The following is a 20,191-nucleotide window of genomic DNA, read 5'->3' on the forward strand; positions in this document are numbered from 1 at the left end:
ATGAAATGTTTAATGTATTGCCAGCCATGACATGACTTGCATATGGTTGCCTTCAAATGGCATGGGCTAAGCAGAAAGGAAGCAAGAGGGCACACTAGCCTGCCAGGTAATTTAAGGTATGTAGGAGTGAAGTTTCAAGGAAAAATGATGCTTATATGAATAAACTTTTCCCACTGAACATCCAGCAACATATCAGAGCACATTTAAAAATATTTTCTCTCTCTCTCTCTCTCTCTCTCTCTCTCTCTCTCTCTCTCTCTCACACACACACACACACACACACACACACTCCATAAACTTAAATGTTAAAATCATCTGAAGGGAAGGGAACAAGTTTTGCTCCTTGAATTACCTGTTCAGCAACGGACATTCTCCTGTTGGGATCCAAGTCCCGGCCCTCTAACTTGGCTTTGACACGTTTCCACACACTTACTGCATATGAATTCCGCTCTTGCACAGCTTCAAAAACAAAAACAAAAACACCCAGTCCATGCAAATCTTAATGTGTTGCTGATTACAAAGCCTATCTTTCTACATAAATTTAATATTGCTACTTACCTTTTCCTGTTTTGGGGTCCCTGATGGCTTTTTTAGGACTAGAAACAACACTCTTTCCAGCGCCTGTAATTACCCCCGGTGGAGTATCTGCTGATGGTGCAAGGGTTTTCTGAATTAACTTTCTTGTATTCTGCGACATGACCTCTGGCTGAGTTTTCTGCCCCGTATTGCTGCGGACCGCTGTCAACAAATGAAAATAAAATATTGAAAATGCTATAAAAAGGAACCAAGTAAGTTTTATTCATAATCAAAAAGGAAAATGTTTTGTTTCACAACAAAACCAAACATGCCTACAAAACATATAATGCACTGGCAAAAGGCACTGATTTCAGGCCTCCTGCCCACACAGTGATTGGGTGCATAGGCAAAGTTAAGCCAAAGATTGGCTTAATAAGATTTGCATGACCTATGTGTGGGTCCATGGAGCTCCTTTATGCAGTAAACCTGCAACTTATGCACATTTAACTTGTGCATATTCACCCTTACATGCAGAGCAAAAAAATCAAAAGGGGACAGGGTTCCGGGGGAAATGATTTTGGCAACACTGCCCACCACTGAGCCCAATGGGTTTTGACTATACACGATTTTGGCTTTAGGTGCGATCCCTGGAAATTAGCTCCCACATGAGTTGCAAGCTTACTGTAGTAGTTTACCTGCTCCCTTTACATGAATGGCAGAACAAGTCAGAATTCAGCACCAAAAGCTGTGATTTATGGCTTCAAAATAAAGTCAATATATGATATCATGGTTTGATTTCATTTCCAACAATTGTAGACTACTTTTCCATTGTGTGGTCAAAATGTTGTTGCCAACACAAAAAATAAAACACAGTATGTAAAGCAATAAAACACAATTAAAATGATCTTAGATTCAACAACAACAACAACAACAACAACAACAACAACAACAGTATAGTACAAAACAAAACTGCAAGCCACAGCAGGGTTAACCAAGTCCACCATAAGCCTGAATTAACAAGTTGTTGTAAGTAGGTAACAGAAGCTGAAAAACATGGTCATCTGTGCTTCTAGGACAGTGAAGGGGAACCATCGGCCTGCAAGCCAAATTAGGCCCACCAAGCCTCAGAGGCTGGCCCACCAGGCTATTTTGGCCTAACCATACCCATCCTTCCTGAGCCTGATGTCACATGACCATGCAAAACTGTGGCCAGGCTAAGGGAAGGGACAAAGCGCAATGGCCGAAGATACAAAAGAAGAAGAAGAATTTGGATTTGATATCCCGCCTTTCACTCCCTTTAAGGAGTCTCAAAGCGGCTAACATTCTCCTTTCCCTTCCTCCCCCACAACAAACACTCTGAGGTGAGTGGGGCTGAGAGACTTCAGAAAAGTGTGACTAGCCCAAGGTCACCCAGCAGCTGCATGTGGAGGAGCGGAGACGCGAACCCGGTTCACCAGATTACGAGACTACCACTCTTAACCACTACCCCACACTGGCTAAAGGTTAAAGGTTCTATCCCTAGCATCTCCAGGTAGGGATAGGAAAGACCCCATATCCAGAAGTCCTGGAGAGCCACGGCCAGCCACTGATTGGGGGCAAAATGGAACTGCACAGGGCCCTGAATCTCAGCTACCTTGAGGCTGAGCAGAAGTCACCCAATGCTACTCTCTGGACACTGCCTGCAGCTATGAGCAGAACCACTGTATCACCATGGCCCCAATCCACCAAACAATTCCAAGAGGATACAATAATTGATGGTATCAAAAGTCAAAGATTAAAAAGAACCAACAAGGTTGGACCTGCCCTGTCTCTCTTCCATCAACCAAAGCAGTCTAATGCTGAAGCCTGACTGAAGTGGATCAAGATAATTCAAATAGTTTTTAAAAAATAAATAAAAAGCCTTTCAACAGGTCAAGCAAGCTGCATGAAGAATTCAGTTTTTACGTTTCCATTCCTTGTGGAAATGAGAGTATGTATGTCTCACATATGTACTGTAGTTCTTAACAACCTAAGCTGCAGTGGAACCTACATCGCCACATCTTTCTTGAGATTTGAACCCTAACAAGGTTGGGATACCAGGTTTCCCCCTTTATGCAAGATGTGTCATTTCAGAGATGCTCAGCAAACCAAATGTTTATGGAGAGCCATCTCTTTCTTGACAAGTATCCATATGGTACCTCAATATGGATGGAAGTCCTGTAAATAGAGTTTTAGAATCTGCTACAGCATCTTTGCATTGGGTATCAATTTGTTTTTTATCTTTATTTTAATGCTAATTTATATACCTTACCAATAAAATTCACTTGTTGGTTAGATGCCTTAAGATAGTAAAATTCTGCAAGAGCCTTATATGGAAAACATATTAATAGTGTAAATATTACTTCTGCTCATGGGTGGGTAGTTCCTAGTAGACTTAGAAGGTCTTCAAGTAGCAAGTAGGAGGCAGTCATTAAGTCATTTCCCCAAGGAGTCCCTATCTCAGAATGATGAACATTCTAACAGAAATGAGTGGTACTCTTTGGTAAAAAGAGTTTAGTCAGGTTCTCTGGTAAGTCTGCATGAAGACAGGTGGTTTAACTCCTTGACATTTGTCTTTTTGAAGAAAATGAAGAAATTTAGCAAGTAGACTGCTCTACTACATCTAGAAGGAGAATGATGACAACATCTACATTCAAGCTCAGTTACGGAGAAATTAGATTCAATGTATTCCATCTTTTACCTGCAGCAAATGTTGGTTGACATGTAGCAACAGATGTTGGACTTGAGCATTCATTTGGCGTATCCGTGATTAAGGGAGATGCAAAACTCACTAGATTATTGTAGACACTAGGAAAAATAAGGAAAATGATCAATATTAATCTTGACACATGACCTATCTGGAAATCAAAAATCAGAAAGCCTGTGTAAGAATGTTAGATAATTCAAAAGTATTTTGGCACAGTTTGAGAAAGTTTAGATGTTTAGACTCTGTAGATGATGCATTACAATATTAGGGGATCCTGTCAGTTTTTGTGCTGCTAAAAAATAAGAATTAGTAGGTTTTCGAGAATAAGAAAATACATAAGCTGAAGAAGTTATGTGTTGAATAAAGTATGCCGATACAATTGCATCACACTATTATACTTTCCTCAGCCAGCAAACAAACATACACAGAACCACATAACAAATAAACAAACTGACTGAAACATAACTAAATCCCTCCCTCGTAATAGACCCTTTGATTCCAAGTGTCATAAGAATGCCGTTTCTGTGCTTCTAATAACTATAATCTATCCATTATATCAGGCATAGGCAAGCTCAGCCCTCCAAATGCTTTGGGACTACAACTCCCATCATCCCTGACCACTGGTCCTGTTAGCTAGGGATGATTGGAATAGTAGACCCAAAACATCTGGAGGGCTGAGTTTGCCTATGCCTGCATTATATTCTTTGTTTTTAGCCAAATACACAAATTTACAAGAATTCAGAGAATGTCTGCTTACCTTTGACTCTGGGTTCTCAGTTCTTTCAGGGTGGGAGTAATTTCTTGCAGCATTTCAGTATGTTCCTGACTGCGAACCTGACCCATGGCCTGAACTAATGTAAACAGAACTGTCTGAATATTGTCTTGCCATAACTTATATTCACCCAAGAACTGTCTAACACTATTCTCATAGGCAACATCTTCACCATCTGCCAGTGCTGCTTCTTCATCCTGTAATAAAGTAACATTTATTATGACTTCACTATTGGAAACAGAAGCTTGGAAAAACGATAGTTTTTATCCACTATTTATCCGCCTCCCCATAACTTCAGAAAGTATTCCATGAACATCAAAGTGTTTTCTGTTCTATTCCCCCACCAATGAATAATTGGGCATTACCTTTGCCATGGCTTTCAGCAAGTGCTTGACATCCCCAAGTTGCCTGTTGTGTCCAGTGAGCACAGTTTTAATACTATCAACCAGATTCTGAATGGTTTCACACACAGTTTCTATCTGTTGCTCTCTCTCTATTTGCACGGTCCTCTGGGTAGACGTGTCCTGCGTCAGTTGCTTATGAGCCAAAAGAAGCCATTCTGTGCTACCAATAGGATGGTCGAGATTGGTGCCCTGTAACAAAACAAGTTTCCAAATACCAGTCAAGCTACTGAAACTCATCTCCAAGCAAGGCCAGATCAGTTCCCCACTGAGCTATGAAACTTAGAGGCTTTGAGCAAATTACTGTTTGCCAGTCTAAATTCTCTGTTCTTCTGAAGCTAAGAAAGATAATTTAGTACATAGGACCCTGATATTCTTTGCTTAATGAGGCAAATAAAATCAATACATGTATTAAAGTCAGATTGCAAGACACTTGCTGCCAACCCCCATCCCAATTATAATCTTAAACGAGCACAGGCATTTTGAGATGTGTTGTTACTATAATTTGCAATGGCTCAGTTCAGACTTCAAAGCAAACAGTGACTTAAATAATGCCATGATTTATCATGAAGGCTGAATTGATACTTTGGTTGGCAAGTCAGCACCAGAAACTATTTACAAATCAAGGTGCACAACAAGTTTAGCATGGTATCTGTACTGACAAGCTACAGTAACAGTACAGTGGTACCCCGCAAGACGAATGCCTCGCAAGACGGAAAACCCGCAAGACGAAAGGGTTTTCTGTTTTGGAGGCGCTTCGCAAGACGAATTTCCCTATGGGCTTGCATCGCAAGACGAAAGCCCATAGGGAAATGCTGGCGGTCGGGAGCAAAGACTTTCGCCCACAGCCGGCCTACAGAAGAGGACCTCTTCTGAAGGCCGGCGGGGGGCAAAAGTCTTTGCTCCCCCCCGCCTGCCTTCCCCCCGCCTGCCGGGGGCGATCTTAAAATGCTGGCGGGCGGGAGCGAAGCGTTCGCTGCCGACCCCCAGCATTTTAAAATCTCCAAGGGACAGCAGAGAAGTCTCTGTCCCGGGGAGATTTTAAAATGCTGGGGGTCGGGAGCGAAGCGTTAGCTGCCGACCCCCAGCATTTTAAAATCTCCCCCTGTCCCGGGGAGGTTTTAAAATGCTGGGGGTCGGGAGCGAAGCGCTGCCGACCCCCAGCATTTTAAAATCTCCCCGTGTCCCGGGGAGGTTTTAAAATGCTGGGGGTCGGGAGCGAAGCGCTGCCGACCCCCTGCATTTTAAAATCTCCCCGTGTCCCGGGAAGGTTTTAAAATGCTGGGGGTCGGCAGCCCGACCCCCAGCATTTTAAAATCTTCCCGGGACACGGGGAGATTTTAAAATGCTGGGGGTCGGCAGCGCTTCGCTCCCGACCCCCAGCATTTTAAAACGCTGTTCGGAAGGGGGGGGGACACCTGCCCCAGCCGCCCCACTTCGGAAAGCTGTTCCGAAGCGGGGAGGGGGGGCGGGGACATCTGCCCCAGCCGCCCCACTTCGGAAAGCTGTTCCGAAGCGGGGAGGGGGGGCGGGGACATCTGCCCCAGCCGCCCCACTTCGGAAAGCTGTTCCGAAGCGGGGAGGGGGGGCGGGGACATCTGCCCCAGCCGCCCCACTTCGGAAAGCTGTTCCGAAGCGGGGAGGGGGGGCGGGGACATCTGCCCCAGCCGCCCCACTTCGGAAAGCTGTTCCGAAGCGGGGAGGGGGGGCGGGGACATCTGCCCCAGCCGCCCCACTTCGGAAAGCTGTTCCGAAGCGGGGAGGGGGGGCGGGGACATCTGCCCCAGCCGCCCCACTTCGGAAAGCTGTTCCGAAGCGGGGAGGGGGGGCGGGGACATCTGCCCCAGCCGCCCCACTTCGGAAAGCTGTTCCGAAGCGGGGAGGGGGGGCGGGGACATCTGCCCCAGCCGCCCCACTTCGGAAAGCTGTTCCGAAGCGGGGAGGGGGGGCGGGGACATCTGCCCCAGCCGCCCCACTTCGGAAAGCTGTTCCGAAGCGGGGAGGGGGGGCGGGGACATCTGCCCCAGCCGCCCCACTTCGGAAAGCTGTTCCGAAGCGGGGAGGGGGGGCGGGGACATCTGCCCCAGCCGCCCCACTTCGGAAAGCTGTTCCGAAGCGGGGAGGGGGGGCGGGGACATCTGCCCCAGCCGCCCCACTTCGGAAAGCTGTTCCGAAGCGGGGAGGGGGGGCGGGGACATCTGCCCCAGCCGCCCCACTTCGGAAAGCTGTTCCGAAGCGGGGAGGGGGGGCGGGGACATCTGCCCCAGCCGCCCCACTTCGGAAAGCTGTTCCGAAGCGGGGAGGGGGGGCGGGGACATCTGCCCCAGCCGCCCCACTTCGGAAAGCTGTTCCAAAGTGGGGAGGGGGGGCGGGGACACCTGCCCCAGCCGCCCCACTTCGGAAAGCTGTTCCGAAGCGGGGCGGGGGGCGAAAGTCTTTGTCCCCCCTGCCTGCCTTCCCAGGGGCTTTTAAATCGCCTCAGACAGCGGAGAAGTCCTCCGCTGTCCCGGGGTTTTTTAAAATGCTGGGGGTGGGAAGAAAAGCCCTTGTCCCCCCCCCCCCAGCCTTCAGAAGAGGTCCGGGGACAGACTGTCCCCGGACCTGGTCTGAAGGCGGTTTCCCTAGGAACGCATTAATTGATTTTCAATGCATTCCTATGGGAAACCGTGCATCGCAAGACGAAAAAACCGCAAGACGAAGAGACTTGCGGAACGAATTAATTTCGTCTTGCGAGGCACCACTGTATTTGCTTCACTCCCAGAGATCACTGTGCCTAGAGATGGGAGTGATGAGCAGACAGAAAACGAACACCACTGAGCAGTAAACAACCATTGTTTGCCTGTAAATTTGCAAGCTCGGCCATGATCTGGATTCTACACACAACATGGTTTGGCAACATGATTAGACAACACAACATGGTTTGGCATGTCGGAGTCGAGACAGATGATCCTGTTAACACACATTAGTCCAACCATTTTTTTTAATACTCATGCACTCCCTCCTTGCTTTCCTCATTCAGGCAATTTGATGGTAGTTGTTGTTTTTTGCAACAAAACTATGTTTTGTGAGAAGTCAGAATTTTCCAGTTCTCACTGGGAAGGAAGCTATGGCTTTCATAAACCACAGTTTGCCTGAACTAGGAAATGAGAGGGAGAATCAGAACCCTCAAGGAGAAGGGGGAGAGTGTCCTCAGTGCAGAGTCCTTGCAGCCTAACATGATTCGGTATTATATGTAAAAGAAGCCAATGCACTTTTTTCCTGCCCACTGCACCCCACCCATTGTGTGTGTGCGTCTTACACTCACCACTCTGTGAAGTAAACGAAGCTCCAGTTCAGAAACTGAGCTGTTAAACTGTGAAGCAAAGGAACACATTTGCTGGCAACGTTTGACAAGTTCAAACAAGGCAGTGTCTAGGTTTAAGGCTTCCGCTGTTCTGGTACGCAAGCTTTCAAAATGAATGATGTTGCTACAGAGGAAAGTAACCTGAAAGACAAGGCACAGAGAGAAAAGGCTCATAACATTCACACACAGCTTAAGCTTCTAGATTTTATTTTCAAAAAATGCACTGAAAGGCTGCCAGAGAGGAAACTGACTACTTTATTTAAAACATATATATTCTACTGCTTTTCTGCAGTCACACCCAATTTTTTATACACACACACAAACACACGAATTACAATTTTTGTTGAATCGTTCAAAATTTAGCCCACCAGCACCAACAAAATATTTTGAGGTCTGAGACTTGATTTCATCTTTGAAGTAGCAATTTAAAATCTAGGGTTTAAGCTGTCTTGTATAATTTTTATATTATTACAATGGGCTGAGAAATTACGGGACCAAAGATTAAACAAAGCCTAAACTGAAATGATCAAGAATCACTATGGAGTTATGATATATATTATACTATCAAGAGATGTAATTACACCACAAATTAAGGTCAAAGCCAAATAACTAAGATAATGATGTCAAGTGTGATTAAAATGCAACTCGATTCAAAGTATCACAAAGAAAGAAATGTGACAATATGTACTGCTAGATAGTTACGACACACACAAATAACTAAATCCCAAACAGCCCTTTGTATTTTGGGACTTCATTAGTATTCACTCCAAAATAGCTCCCCACATAAGGCAAATGCTTTTCTCCTTAAGCCTGATCCCATCTGATAAAAGTTTTTTGCTCTCTTATACACAGAGTTTGTTCGTGAAAATCAACTCAAACTCATCACATCATGCTAGTTGTAGTACCTGGCTGGCTCTCTGACTTTCCTTAAGGACAAGATTTCTTCTTTCAGATATTGTGGCATCAAAATCTTGAAGAACTGGTGCTAATGCTGGATTAGCGCCTCCTGCCCACTTCAAACGCTGCTCAATACTTGCTTCAAGTGCTGCCAGCTTTTCCTGAGATTGTTGATAGAATGAAAATCAAAAGCATTAAATCTTACAATTTTTGCTTATACCTGGGGCCTGAACAGATGCAATTACTTAACTACTGTTATAATAAGGGCAAGGAATCCAACATATTCAGTTCTGGCAACCAGCAGGGCAAACTAGGACGGTATATTTCCCAACCAACACAATCTTTTCAAAATGTGCCTCTATGCAGTATCAGTATCCATGTATTGAAGAGAGAAAGGTTGTGACATACACACATTTCCACATACCCAGCCACTAGCTGACTGGATGACACTGCAACCTGGGACAACAAAAATATACAAAATTCTGGAGACTCTCCAAAAGCGGTACATAAGATACTGATTTGATAAGAGTCAACCTAAGACACTCGTGCACTGCACCCCTGCCACAGGTCCCTAGATTCAGCTGTCAAATCTAGGGTACACATTGCAGGATGATATTGGCTCAGATTCTTATGACCAGCTTCCAAAGTGATCAAACTGTGGAGGGCTATCAAAACTTACATCACCAGTCACTACAGATTTTCAGCTTAATATAAGAGTCTAAAGAGCTCAATCTTGTAAAAACTGTTATTAAAGATTTGACTTTAATTCAAAACCCTGAACTTGCCCCACAGTAAAGTAGGATTGAACACTGCTATAATTGGGGAGATTTGTATGACTTGAAAACAAGGCACTTCAAACATCCATTACCATTCTTGCAGTTTCAGTATATTTATGGTAACAATGGAGCTGGAAGACCAATATTCCCAAATATTGATGAAAGACCAGTTATTTTGCTTCCATATTTTTCCTCAACAGTCCCCCACTGCTTCCCCCATGGAGCAGTGAAGAAACTTACCTGAACTGCTGCAATTGAAGCTTCAATCTGGCCAAGAGTATGAAGTTTCTTTTTCATACTGGCTAAGATTGCGGACCGAGGTGGAGGAGAGACTGTCATGGCTTGTGGGCGATTGATGAGGAGATCTTCATGCTGCCACTTTTGAAAGGCAAGAGAAAAAGATGTTTCTATTCAGTGTTATGATAATGCTATATAAATGGTAAGACTGAGAGGTTCAGTGAGATACGGCCCCAAGAGCCTAATCAAGATGCCTAAGTCAATAACCGTGAACATTTACAGAGCAATAAGCAACAAACATAACCAACATAAAAAGTGTTTATGTTCACACTGTCTGTAAATGTGAAGTGACGGCTCTTTTGAAAAATTGCAGTTATCCTGCTTCTAAAATCCTTAAGTGCACCAAAAGTTCTGATTATCATTCCCCTTTGCTTTGCTTTTTTAAAAAGGAAATTGTCAGCTTTGCAGAAAATCCAAATTGTACATTGATCTACTGAGAGAAATATAATGATGACATTTAATAATTTTGCTCCACACCTGCATGAAAATTCAGCTGTACCCAACAGCTACAACAGTAGCTATAAACTTCATGACTAACAAAGATAGAGGGTTTCTGCCTAGAAAAATTCAAAGTGCCCTCAGAACCAGAGAAGAGGATCTGCTTCAAAGTATTGTCAAGAGGCCCGCAGGAAATCCACCCTGCAGGTTTTCAATAAGAGAGAGGTTTCAAGGGGCAAATGGACAAAGTTGGTGAAATAAGGACTCTCAAATCCTCATGCAGCCATGAAGTTCACCTCACATGACGAAGGGGGCTGCTCTACAGATCAATAATGTGGAAAACAGTATGAAGCTACTTCTAAATGTACGATACTGTTTAAAATCTGAAGAGGTAACTTCTCTCCACAACTTAGGCATGGCGCCAAAGACAATTAGTTTATTATGCAACTTTCCACATCTGTAGCAAATATTCTGAAATGAAATACAAGTTTGAAGACTTACCTGGAACATAGCAATGTGTAGTTGCACTCTCTGAAGGCTAGTCTTACAAGAAGAAATACTGGTTTCAAGTCTCCGCACCAGATCATGCTTCTTCCATGCGGTGTCGTATGAACTGGCCAGCACTGTTGCTCTGTTCATAACCAACTGTGAATATTTGCCAATTTGGATATTGTGTTCTACAGCTTTCTTACACAAGTCATCCACTGAGACTTTGCTTTCAGCCCCAAAATCCTTTGCTTCTACTTGAGCAATTATATCTACACCCAGAGCACTAATAAAACTGCACAATGTAAGTCCCAAGGCTTGATTGGGAAGGCCGATTAAAAGCTGCCGGACAAAGTCAGCTGTGAAGGCTTTGATTGGTTTGGCCATTTGGTCTTCACTAAAGCAAGAATTCCGATACAAGGTTTTCACGTTTACCATTGGCACTGGTCCATTCATAGAGCTTTGATCTTCAATTGAACTTACACCTTACAAAAAAAGGGAAAAAAGAAACAGCCATTGAACAAATACATACAGACCAGGAATCTAGATCGAATTTCTGCTCTAGAGAGCTGACAACATAAATTAACTGCAGCCAAGATTACAATGGCACTCTTATGAAATGCAAATGGGCAAGGTCCAAGCTGACTGAGATAAATATAAACCCCATTTTAACAGGCTGGTACATGCTTTAAGGCACACTGATTTGGCTAACTCCACAATAGCATTCCTGAATTAATTAAAAATGTTCTTGGTTCTTTTCTAGGGGAAAATGAAAACATGGAAGCAAACATCTATTCCGTTTTGCTGCCTTCCAAATAATGCCAAAATAATTCAACAGTCAATACATTCAGTAATATGTACTGGTTCAATAATAAAGCAAGTGTTGAAACATCACAGAGGAAACATGAAAACTCTGGGTTTGCTCTTCACAAAGAAAGCTTGAGCAAGCATGGAAATAAATTTCCTGTGCTTACTGGCTGTCTTCTGCACCTTTTAACCAGTTGTTTTTTGTTTTGTTTTGTGTAACAGCTTAATACTTATGGTACTACTAGAAGTTGTTCATGGCACAGTATAACCCATGTATTTTGAGAATGCTGCTACTGTAGTCATTACATCACAGCTTTAAAACATGCAGGTAATAAAAGATGAAAATCTGCTGAGCCCAATGTTTTATTTTGTTTCACACATAGATACTGTTATTTGTAATTTCACTTTAAGATTCAAGGCAGACAACAGTGCTTAACTTTACCTAATGAGATGTAAACTAGGAATGTTGTATGCACTTACCTGAAAGAGTTTTAGAAAAAGTGCCACAGAGTCTGAAAAAATCCTTTATTGTCTGCAGTCGTTTTAAAAAGAAAATCTCTTCTAAAACCTGCCGGTTGTTATCATCATCAAAAAAGTTAGTTTGGGTGCTGCGAGCTTCCCTGATGATGTCAATCTTACGCCAGGCAACTGGTATTTCCATCTTGTTTAACTGGAGGAAAATAAGAAAAATGTTAGGTCATCTGCCAAATACAAAGACCAAATGATGTGTGCATGCACACATCACGGCAAACTGGAAGTGGCTGGGAAAAGGGGCGAGGCGGATTTATGTGCAGTGCGCTCTGCATGGCACGCGATGACTCAGAACGCAACCCCCGTGTGAATCGGGAGTTGCCTGGACCTTATTTCCAAAGTTAGCTTTAGTAAGTAACCTTACCTTTTCAACTAATAAGCCAAATGCTGTTTCCACTTGGGCAAACATTCCATCAAATGCTACCAACAGCATCTGGCCTGCTGACATTTTGGGTGTTTCGTCAACCGAGCCATTCCTTGGCTGAATCAGTTCACCATACTGGGCGTGAAGCATCCTAAAGAAGCAAAAAGGGTAGTTAGGACCTGAATATCCAAATAGTTTTAAGGACAAACACTACGGCAGGCCTATCATTTGGTTAAAGAAATGTCAAATAACGGACTAATCCTTCAGCACATTTCAGATCACGCTAAGCTGTAGCTTTTTTTAAACCATGGCTAAGTTGTGAATGTGGGTGTCTTGTGGGTGTCACACAGGGCACAAACAAGCCACCATATGGCATGTTGTCTTATGACCCATGATTGTGGGCTGTTTCAAGCTAACTCTTAAAGCAAGCATTTGCACCAGATACAACAAACCCAATGATTTACCTTGCAACATCAATACAATGAGTATGCGTTTCTTCTTCAAGCCCCATTGCGGCGTTTCTTAGGTAAGCTTGAAGAGACTCAACCAGAGTTTGCAAAGGAACATCAGTAACTTGTTCGATCAGGTTATCCAGCTCATTAAGCATGCTCTCCAAAGTATATTCTCCTTTCATTAAGCACCTAAGTGCTTCTGGGAAGATAATCTGACGGAAATTTGAATTCAGCTCCTGGCGGAACAACAACAAATGCATGAAAACAAGAAGATAGCAGCAAAGTATCTGATGGCTATGCTACAATTTTTAGGGAAGCTTTTAATGTTTAACTGACTATTGTATTTTAATATTCTGTTGGAAGCCGCCCAGAGTAGCTGGGGAAACCCAGCCAGATGGGTGGGGTATATTATTATTATTATTATTATTATTATTATTATTATTATTATTGAGTTTTCAAAGTATAATGTGCTGCTGGTTAATAAGGAGAACAAATGTAAGTGTTTAGAATATGCTCTCAATTGTATTCTCAGAAGTCAGTCCCCTATTCTCAGTGGGTCTTTCTCCCAGATAAACCTATTTAGGACTGTAGCATTATTCCAACTTCACTTCATCTTATTACAGCTCACTACAAAGGGGTTTGTATATTAGCATGAGCTGCTACAAACACACGTTGTAGATATATTTCACCTGAAGTGAGATGTAAACTCCATTAGCTAGGTGAATAGCTTCTGATGCTTCAACTGGATTAGGAATATCTAAATCCTGTGGGACCAGATGACACTGCTTCAGTAACTGCACAAGACACGTAACGTTCCCACTCATGCTACACAGCTCCTCCAAGAACCAGGCTCCATCTCTTGAAGTCAGGTCCACCAGCTGTTCTCCAGCGCTGGATGCAGCACCTTCCATCATTAGATTACGTCTAAATGAAAAAGATAGTTTGTAAATAAATAGAAGTTTTTGTTCCAATTTATGCATCTTAATCTTTTAAAACCCATTAGAAAGGATACTATTGTATTTTCCCCTGTATAACACGGCCCCATGTATAAGACAACCCCTATTTTTGGGAACCCAAAATTAAGAAATTTAATAATTTAGAAAGTTGCTGAGCTGTTTTTTGACAATCCCCCACTCTGGCTGACGGAACTGGTGCCATAACTACCACCAGGGCTCCAGCCCTCGCTTACTTACTGTATTAACCCATGTATAAGACAACCCCCAATTTATCACTATTTTTTTCCAGAAAAAAATATTGTCTTATACATGGAAAAATGCAGTATATTCCATTTCTAGATAAAGCATTTTCATGAATTATGGTTAAGTAAATTTGATACATATGAAATTAAAGGAATTTAAAACCTTGGGAAATGTATTTTTGAAGGAGGGGTCAAAAAACAAAACAAAAAAACCACCACCTCTTGTCAAATTTTGCAGGCATCTCACCTGGTAAGAGTGCAGAGAGCCGAGATGATAACACTTGCTAAGCTCAATGAACCCTCTTCTCCATTTTCATGAAGAAAGACCTTAATGCAACGCTCAATTTCTTTTAGCTGTTCCTCACACACAGGAACAGTGACTGCTTCTTGCTTCAAACGTTCCACTTGGCGGATAAGCCTGCTGTTGATGTCTGCTGCGTATCTCTGCAAAGTCATTTCTGTAGTAGTTATGAACTGGCAGGCAGACGGAGGCGGCTGAGGAGCATACTGAATTTCATACCTGACAAACAATAAAATTACAAATATTTATTTAATGCATATAAAGAATGCATATTCTTTCATGCATTTTGTAATGTGATGCCTGGCAAATGCCTAGCATCATCTGTGCTCTACCCTGAAACACTACCATTTTCTGTTGAGATACATGAGGCAGAGAAATACAGTGGTACCTCGGGTTACATACGCTTCAGGTTACATACGCTTCAGGTTACAGACTCCGCTAACCCAGAAATATTACCTCAGGTTAAGAACTTTGCTTCAGGATGAGAACAGAAATCATGCTCCGGCGGCGCAGCGGCAGTGGGAAGCCCCATTAGCTAAAGTGATGCTTCAGGTTAAGAACAGTTTCAGGTTAAGTACGGACCTCCAGAATGAATTAAGTACTTAACCTGAAGTACCACTGTACTTACATTTTACATGCTGACACATACACAACACTTAACTGAGCTCAACTTTGTAGAAATTAGTATGGTGATAATAAATGAGAATTTATTTTCCCGCAGAAATTTAACTACCAAAGACTTGAAATAATTTAACCCTCCCACTTTCTGTGGGTGCAAACAACTGACAACTCACTTCCGGTAAAGATCCTGACAGCGTTCTATTGTCATGTTAACAATCAGTTCTTCCATCCAGGTCTTCCACTGCTCAATGCGGTGTTTCTGAAACACTGTTTTGGGGTACTGCAGAGCTACAGTAGCATAGTTGTGTAGCTGTTCAAGACATCCACGCAGAACAGATCGCCTCTGCTGAAGGAAAGCACCAACCTCACCCTCTAGCTGCTCACACTGGCTGATCAAGTGTGCTTGTCCAGCATTCTGAAGGAAGGTAGTTGCAGGGACATAACTTGGAGGACCTTCAAAAGGAACCATTAAAAAAAGAAGGATGTTAAAACCTAACTAGAGGAGAGGAAAATGTTCAGGGGCAAAACATGTTCAGCAACAGCCGTGCGCATATTTTGGACCATAACTTCCCTCAGTCCCAGTCAGCAAGGCCACAGATCAGAGGAGATCGGAGTGGTAGTCAACAACATCTGGAGGGCACCATGTTGACTACCTTTGTTGAAGCTAAAGGAATATGCACACAGTATGGTTGGGACTATGGGTTAAAACACAGAGCCTAGGGCTTGCTGATCAGAAGGTCGGCAGTATGAATCCCCGCGACGGGGTGAGTTCCCATTGCTCGGCCCCTGCTCCTACCAACCTAGCAGTTTGTAAGCATGTAAAAGTGCAGGTAGATAAATAGGTACCACTCTGGCAGGAAGGTAAATGGCGTTTCCGTGCGCTGCTCTGGTTCGCCAGAAGCGGCTTAGTCATGCTGGCCACATGACCCGGAAGCTGTACGCCGGCTCCCTCGGCCAATAAAGCGAGATGAGCGCTGCAACCCCAGAGTCGTCTGCGACTGGACCTAATGGCCAGGGGTCCCTTTACCTTTACCTATGGTTGGCCTAGAATAACCTGATATCCATTGCATACCAATGCAATACATTCCAAAGGCAGCAGACATTCAGCAGCTGACTGCCCAGTACAGTATTGTAACAAAGAAGTATCCTGAACATATAAAAATGTTAACCCCTTGTAGTAAAAACAAAAACACCCCCAACACCATTTTACTTGCCCTTAATCTGCCACCTTGCTCTGCCTCACAATATGGACAATGGGGTGGGGGGGGAGGACCACCTAATTTGTTTCATTACCAAGATCCATTTGGGTACTGATTTCCTGAAGAAGACTTGCGAGCTGAGTTGCTTCCAGATTATTGAAAGCAGCTTGGTAATGAGATATCCACTGCTCAAATTCATTCAGTTTCACCTGGATTGCTTCTTGTACTGCTCTCTGTTGAGATTGCAGCTGAGTGTGTTCAGAATATCTGTGTTAAAAAGGAAGAAGCCACATTAAGTGAATTTTTTGTCCAACTCCAAATTCTAGAGAAACATATGCAGTTTTGAATTTCCATAAAGCATTTGAATATCTAAACTAAAGTGAGATTTCTCGTACCTGTTCTGCAGTGTGTGACAAGGGTGATCCGCTGCTTCTGCTCCTTCCAGGTAGGCACTCTCTTCTAGTAATTTGCCTTGCAATTTTTCAACATCAGTCAACTGCTCTTGCAAATTTAAATATTCCCCTAAACTGCCATCCAGCTTAGGAAGCACAGCCAGCATCTCATCCCTGTTCTTAAACCAGTTGACCTGTAGGCAAGATTTATGTTACTTACTTATGAATAACACTTGCTACCACTTTTCACTACCAGTATCACAAGTGGAGTGAAACTGATATTGTTATCACTAAATTAGACTGAGTATTAAACAAATAAAAAGGTGAACAAGTCACACATTTTAAAACTTCAGAGCAAAATTAATGTTTGAATGACAGGATGGCAAAAACTGGGTCTCCAACATGCTGTTCATGGCCACCACAGCATCTTCAAACAACCACCTAACCACCCATCAGGGCCTCCTGCTTCCATTTCATTTTAAAACTGAGGTTTTTATTGGGGAGGTTGCCTACTTTGTTTTGCCTACTTTCTTGTCTGTTATGTTTTGATGGCATGTTTTGCCTGTTTTTGTTTGTTTTCAGGGTTCTGACTATCATCAGTCCTTCCTTTGGTGAAATGTGTATTTTGTATTATCAATCAGTTTCTCAGATTACCAAAAATTCCCCTGGACTAGGACTGCTACATGTCTGGATTTTCCCAGACATTACTGGGATTTCAAAGGCGAAATTGACTTCCGGGGGGAATTTCCAGAAGGCAGCGCTTTGTCCTGGATCTTAGGCAAGTCAATCGAAAAATCACATTTTTGTAAGAAAATTTAAAAAAACAACCCTCATGTTGTGAGTGTATGTATTTCTAAAGTTACAGCATAAATAGATTCACTAAGATGGAAGCGTGCTTGAAATACTGTAATCTAAAACCTGTTTCGAGTTAATTCTTGCAAGCAACTTTGCACACTGTTCCTGGAATCTAAAGTAACAAGCAGATACATATAAAACGAATTTTTTAAAGGATTAACATACCTTTATTTCAGCAACTCTGGAAGAGAAGAGGCTGCGTGTGATGTCTCTTTCCATCTCTCTCTTGCTTTGCTTGTTTTCAGCTTGCTGCCCACCTCCACCATACACTGCTCCAGCAAACCCTGCCTCTCCCCCTGCGGTCCAGTCCACAAGTGGGTCATAAACAAAAGCTTCCAGTAATGTCAGAAGGGTTTCTCGTCCTCGCCGCATGATGTGCAGAACCTGTTTTTAAAGCGTATTACATGTATCATTTAAAATGTGCACTTGCAATTAGCTACCAAGCCCAAATCCAGTGTTAGGAAGTTTCAACCCAACTTCTGAAAGCATTCAGTGGCAAGACTCGGCAGGCCTTCCTGGGGAGGGCGTTCCACACTTAAGACCACTACTGAAAAGGCCCCCCATAAAGCAAAAGCTTCATTCACAGAAATTCAAGACTTCCTTAAAGCCCAATATCCCATGGCCTACCTGTTCACAAGAAAGCCTGAAAACGCCTTCCACTCCTGTTACTCCAAATGCTGTTTCAATATTTTGTGTCATCCGGAATGGAACTTTCTCAGGCACTCGAAGGCTTTTCCCTTTCTCAAAGCAAACATTATAATCTATGTGAACAACTTCTCCAGTAGTCATGTCTATAAGAACGTTGTCCAGATGTCTGTCTCCGAGGCCGATAATGTAGCCAACCATGGACATGACTGCAGTGGATCTTGCATAAGACTGGGAAGAGGGGTGGGGGAGGGAAGTATCATCATTATTAATCTCTTTTCCCCACCATTTTAAAAAGTGTACTCTAAATAAAAAACTACTAAAAGTTTTTTTTGGGGGGTCATTATATAGCTTAACTATAAGCCACATGCTCCTTTATCCACACAAAGGCTAATTATGCTCAAGGAGAAGCACCAGGCCAGGGAGAAGAATGAGCATGGACACATTCCTATTTCTACTTTCCGACTAACAGATGTGGTATAAGAAGCAAATGACCCCAAACCAGACCGCTACCTAGTGGGAAAGCACATCTGCCAATTTTACTTTCGAAATTAAGTGGCATCCAGAACAATAATGCAAGATGGTCTGTTCTTCCATTGAAATTATTCTGAAATAATTCTTCAGAAAAGCCACTCAGGATTTCTACAAGAATCCACCAAATTTAGATGGAAAGCATGGTTGTTTGTGTAAATAAGGTAAGGAGGTAAAGGTAAAGGGACCCCTGACCATTAGGTCCAGTCATGACCGACTCTGGGGTTGCAGCGCTCATCTCGCTTTATTGGCCGAGGGAGCCAGCGTACAGCTTCCAGGTCACGTGGCCAGCATGACTAAGCCACTTCTGGCGAACCAGAGCAGCGCACGGAAACACCATTTACCTTCCCGCCAGAGTGGTACCTATTTATCTACTTGCACTTTGACGTGCTTTCAAACTGCTAGGTTGGCAGGAGCAGGGACCGAGCAATGGGAGCTCACCCTGTCGCAGGGATTCGAACCGCCAACCTTGTGATCGGGAAGTCCTAGGCTCTATGGTTTAACCCACAGCACGACCCGCGTCCCTAAGGCAAGGAGATATTAGACTAAACCTACTCAAACATTAAGATTCTATTAGGAAAGGTCTCTACATACCTGTGTGACTCTCCACCACTCATCAGGTGTAGTGCATGATGACCAAAGTTCTTTAGCAAGAAGATTGGGAGGTGTGACTTCCATTAACTCTTCCAAAACAGACTTCATTACATTTAGAGGCCAGTCTCGACGGGATACATCCAAGCTAAGCCCAACTGCCTTCAAAGCTGGTCCAATCTTACTGTAGTACAGTTCACTAGGTCTAGGTACTATTCCAGGATTCTGAGGAGTCTGGTATGAATCTTGGGCCTAAAAAAGTTTTTGCACAGTTCAACTACTATTCCATTATATCTTGGGACGGAATCAATATGTCATATATTTAAACCCTGGCTGGGAGATTGTTTGAAACAGATGAATAAATCTTTGTGTTTGCATTTAATATATAGGGTGCTCATTGCTACTGACCCTTTTGCAGTTCCAAGCTAAATCAATTTAAGAAGAATTAGCCGGGGGTGTGTGTGTCTCATATTGCTTCCCAGTTTCCCACTCTGCTTTCCAAGATCTCCTGTTGCATTAAGTGCTGTTGCTCCAACTATTATTTCCCATGGCTGCTATATCTGTGCTGCACATGGACAGCAAGACAGAAGATGGGATTCTTATGGCATCTAGGCTCTGGTATGCACCATCCCTTTCCTGCTCCAAGAATATGCACTCTCCTATAGCCAGTATTGCTTAACTTAATTAAAGCAGTACTGCTCTTGTTTTCCATATTGGCAGTACTGGAATCAGGAGCAATTCGTCCCAGAGACCAATGTTCATGTAGAATCTCTGCCTCTTTCAGATTTCTGCATCTGGAGCGGCAGGAGGACTGGGAGGTGCCTCTAACTCCAGACTCAGTGAACGCTTTCTTCAAAAGAAAACCTCCGTGTCTGCATAAGCTACATAAGATAAGAGACACTGCACAGAGCAGGTCTGAACTTGTGCATACAACAACACACACATGTTTTAAAGACATGAGTTTCTATGATTTGCTATCACACTAGAGCAGAGTTCATAGATGTCCTCAGCCCAAAACCCAGCCTTCCAAGTTATAGCTCTGCAGGCTGAGAA

At 43.2% G+C, this 20,191-nt stretch overlaps 1 protein-coding gene across 1 annotated transcript in view; it reads right to left on the minus strand.

The window, feature by feature from the left end:
• Window positions 1-20,191, minus strand: part of SMG1 (SMG1 nonsense mediated mRNA decay associated PI3K related kinase) — a 74,558-nt gene that overhangs the window by 3,124 nt on the left and 51,243 nt on the right. The window contains exons 42-61 of the mRNA XM_028706847.2: window positions 19,142-19,390; window positions 17,999-18,247; window positions 17,537-17,755; window positions 16,520-16,710; window positions 16,219-16,391; window positions 15,099-15,378; window positions 14,251-14,523; window positions 13,495-13,729; window positions 12,818-13,041; window positions 12,354-12,504; window positions 11,939-12,128; window positions 10,667-11,136; window positions 9,671-9,808; window positions 8,663-8,815; window positions 7,719-7,898; window positions 4,379-4,606; window positions 3,999-4,210; window positions 3,236-3,342; window positions 559-738; window positions 353-459 (exon numbers count right to left, since the gene is read on the minus strand). Coding sequence (XP_028562680.2) covers window positions 353-459; window positions 559-738; window positions 3,236-3,342; window positions 3,999-4,210; window positions 4,379-4,606; window positions 7,719-7,898; window positions 8,663-8,815; window positions 9,671-9,808; window positions 10,667-11,136; window positions 11,939-12,128; window positions 12,354-12,504; window positions 12,818-13,041; window positions 13,495-13,729; window positions 14,251-14,523; window positions 15,099-15,378; window positions 16,219-16,391; window positions 16,520-16,710; window positions 17,537-17,755; window positions 17,999-18,247; window positions 19,142-19,390 — 4,209 coding nt within the window. The remainder of the gene's footprint in view (window positions 1-352; window positions 460-558; window positions 739-3,235; window positions 3,343-3,998; window positions 4,211-4,378; window positions 4,607-7,718; window positions 7,899-8,662; window positions 8,816-9,670; window positions 9,809-10,666; window positions 11,137-11,938; window positions 12,129-12,353; window positions 12,505-12,817; window positions 13,042-13,494; window positions 13,730-14,250; window positions 14,524-15,098; window positions 15,379-16,218; window positions 16,392-16,519; window positions 16,711-17,536; window positions 17,756-17,998; window positions 18,248-19,141; window positions 19,391-20,191) is intronic.

Source organism: Podarcis muralis, chromosome 14 (assembly GCF_964188315.1).
Source record: "Podarcis muralis chromosome 14, rPodMur119.hap1.1, whole genome shotgun sequence".
In the NCBI taxonomy this organism is placed as follows: domain Eukaryota; kingdom Metazoa; phylum Chordata; class Lepidosauria; order Squamata; family Lacertidae; genus Podarcis; species Podarcis muralis.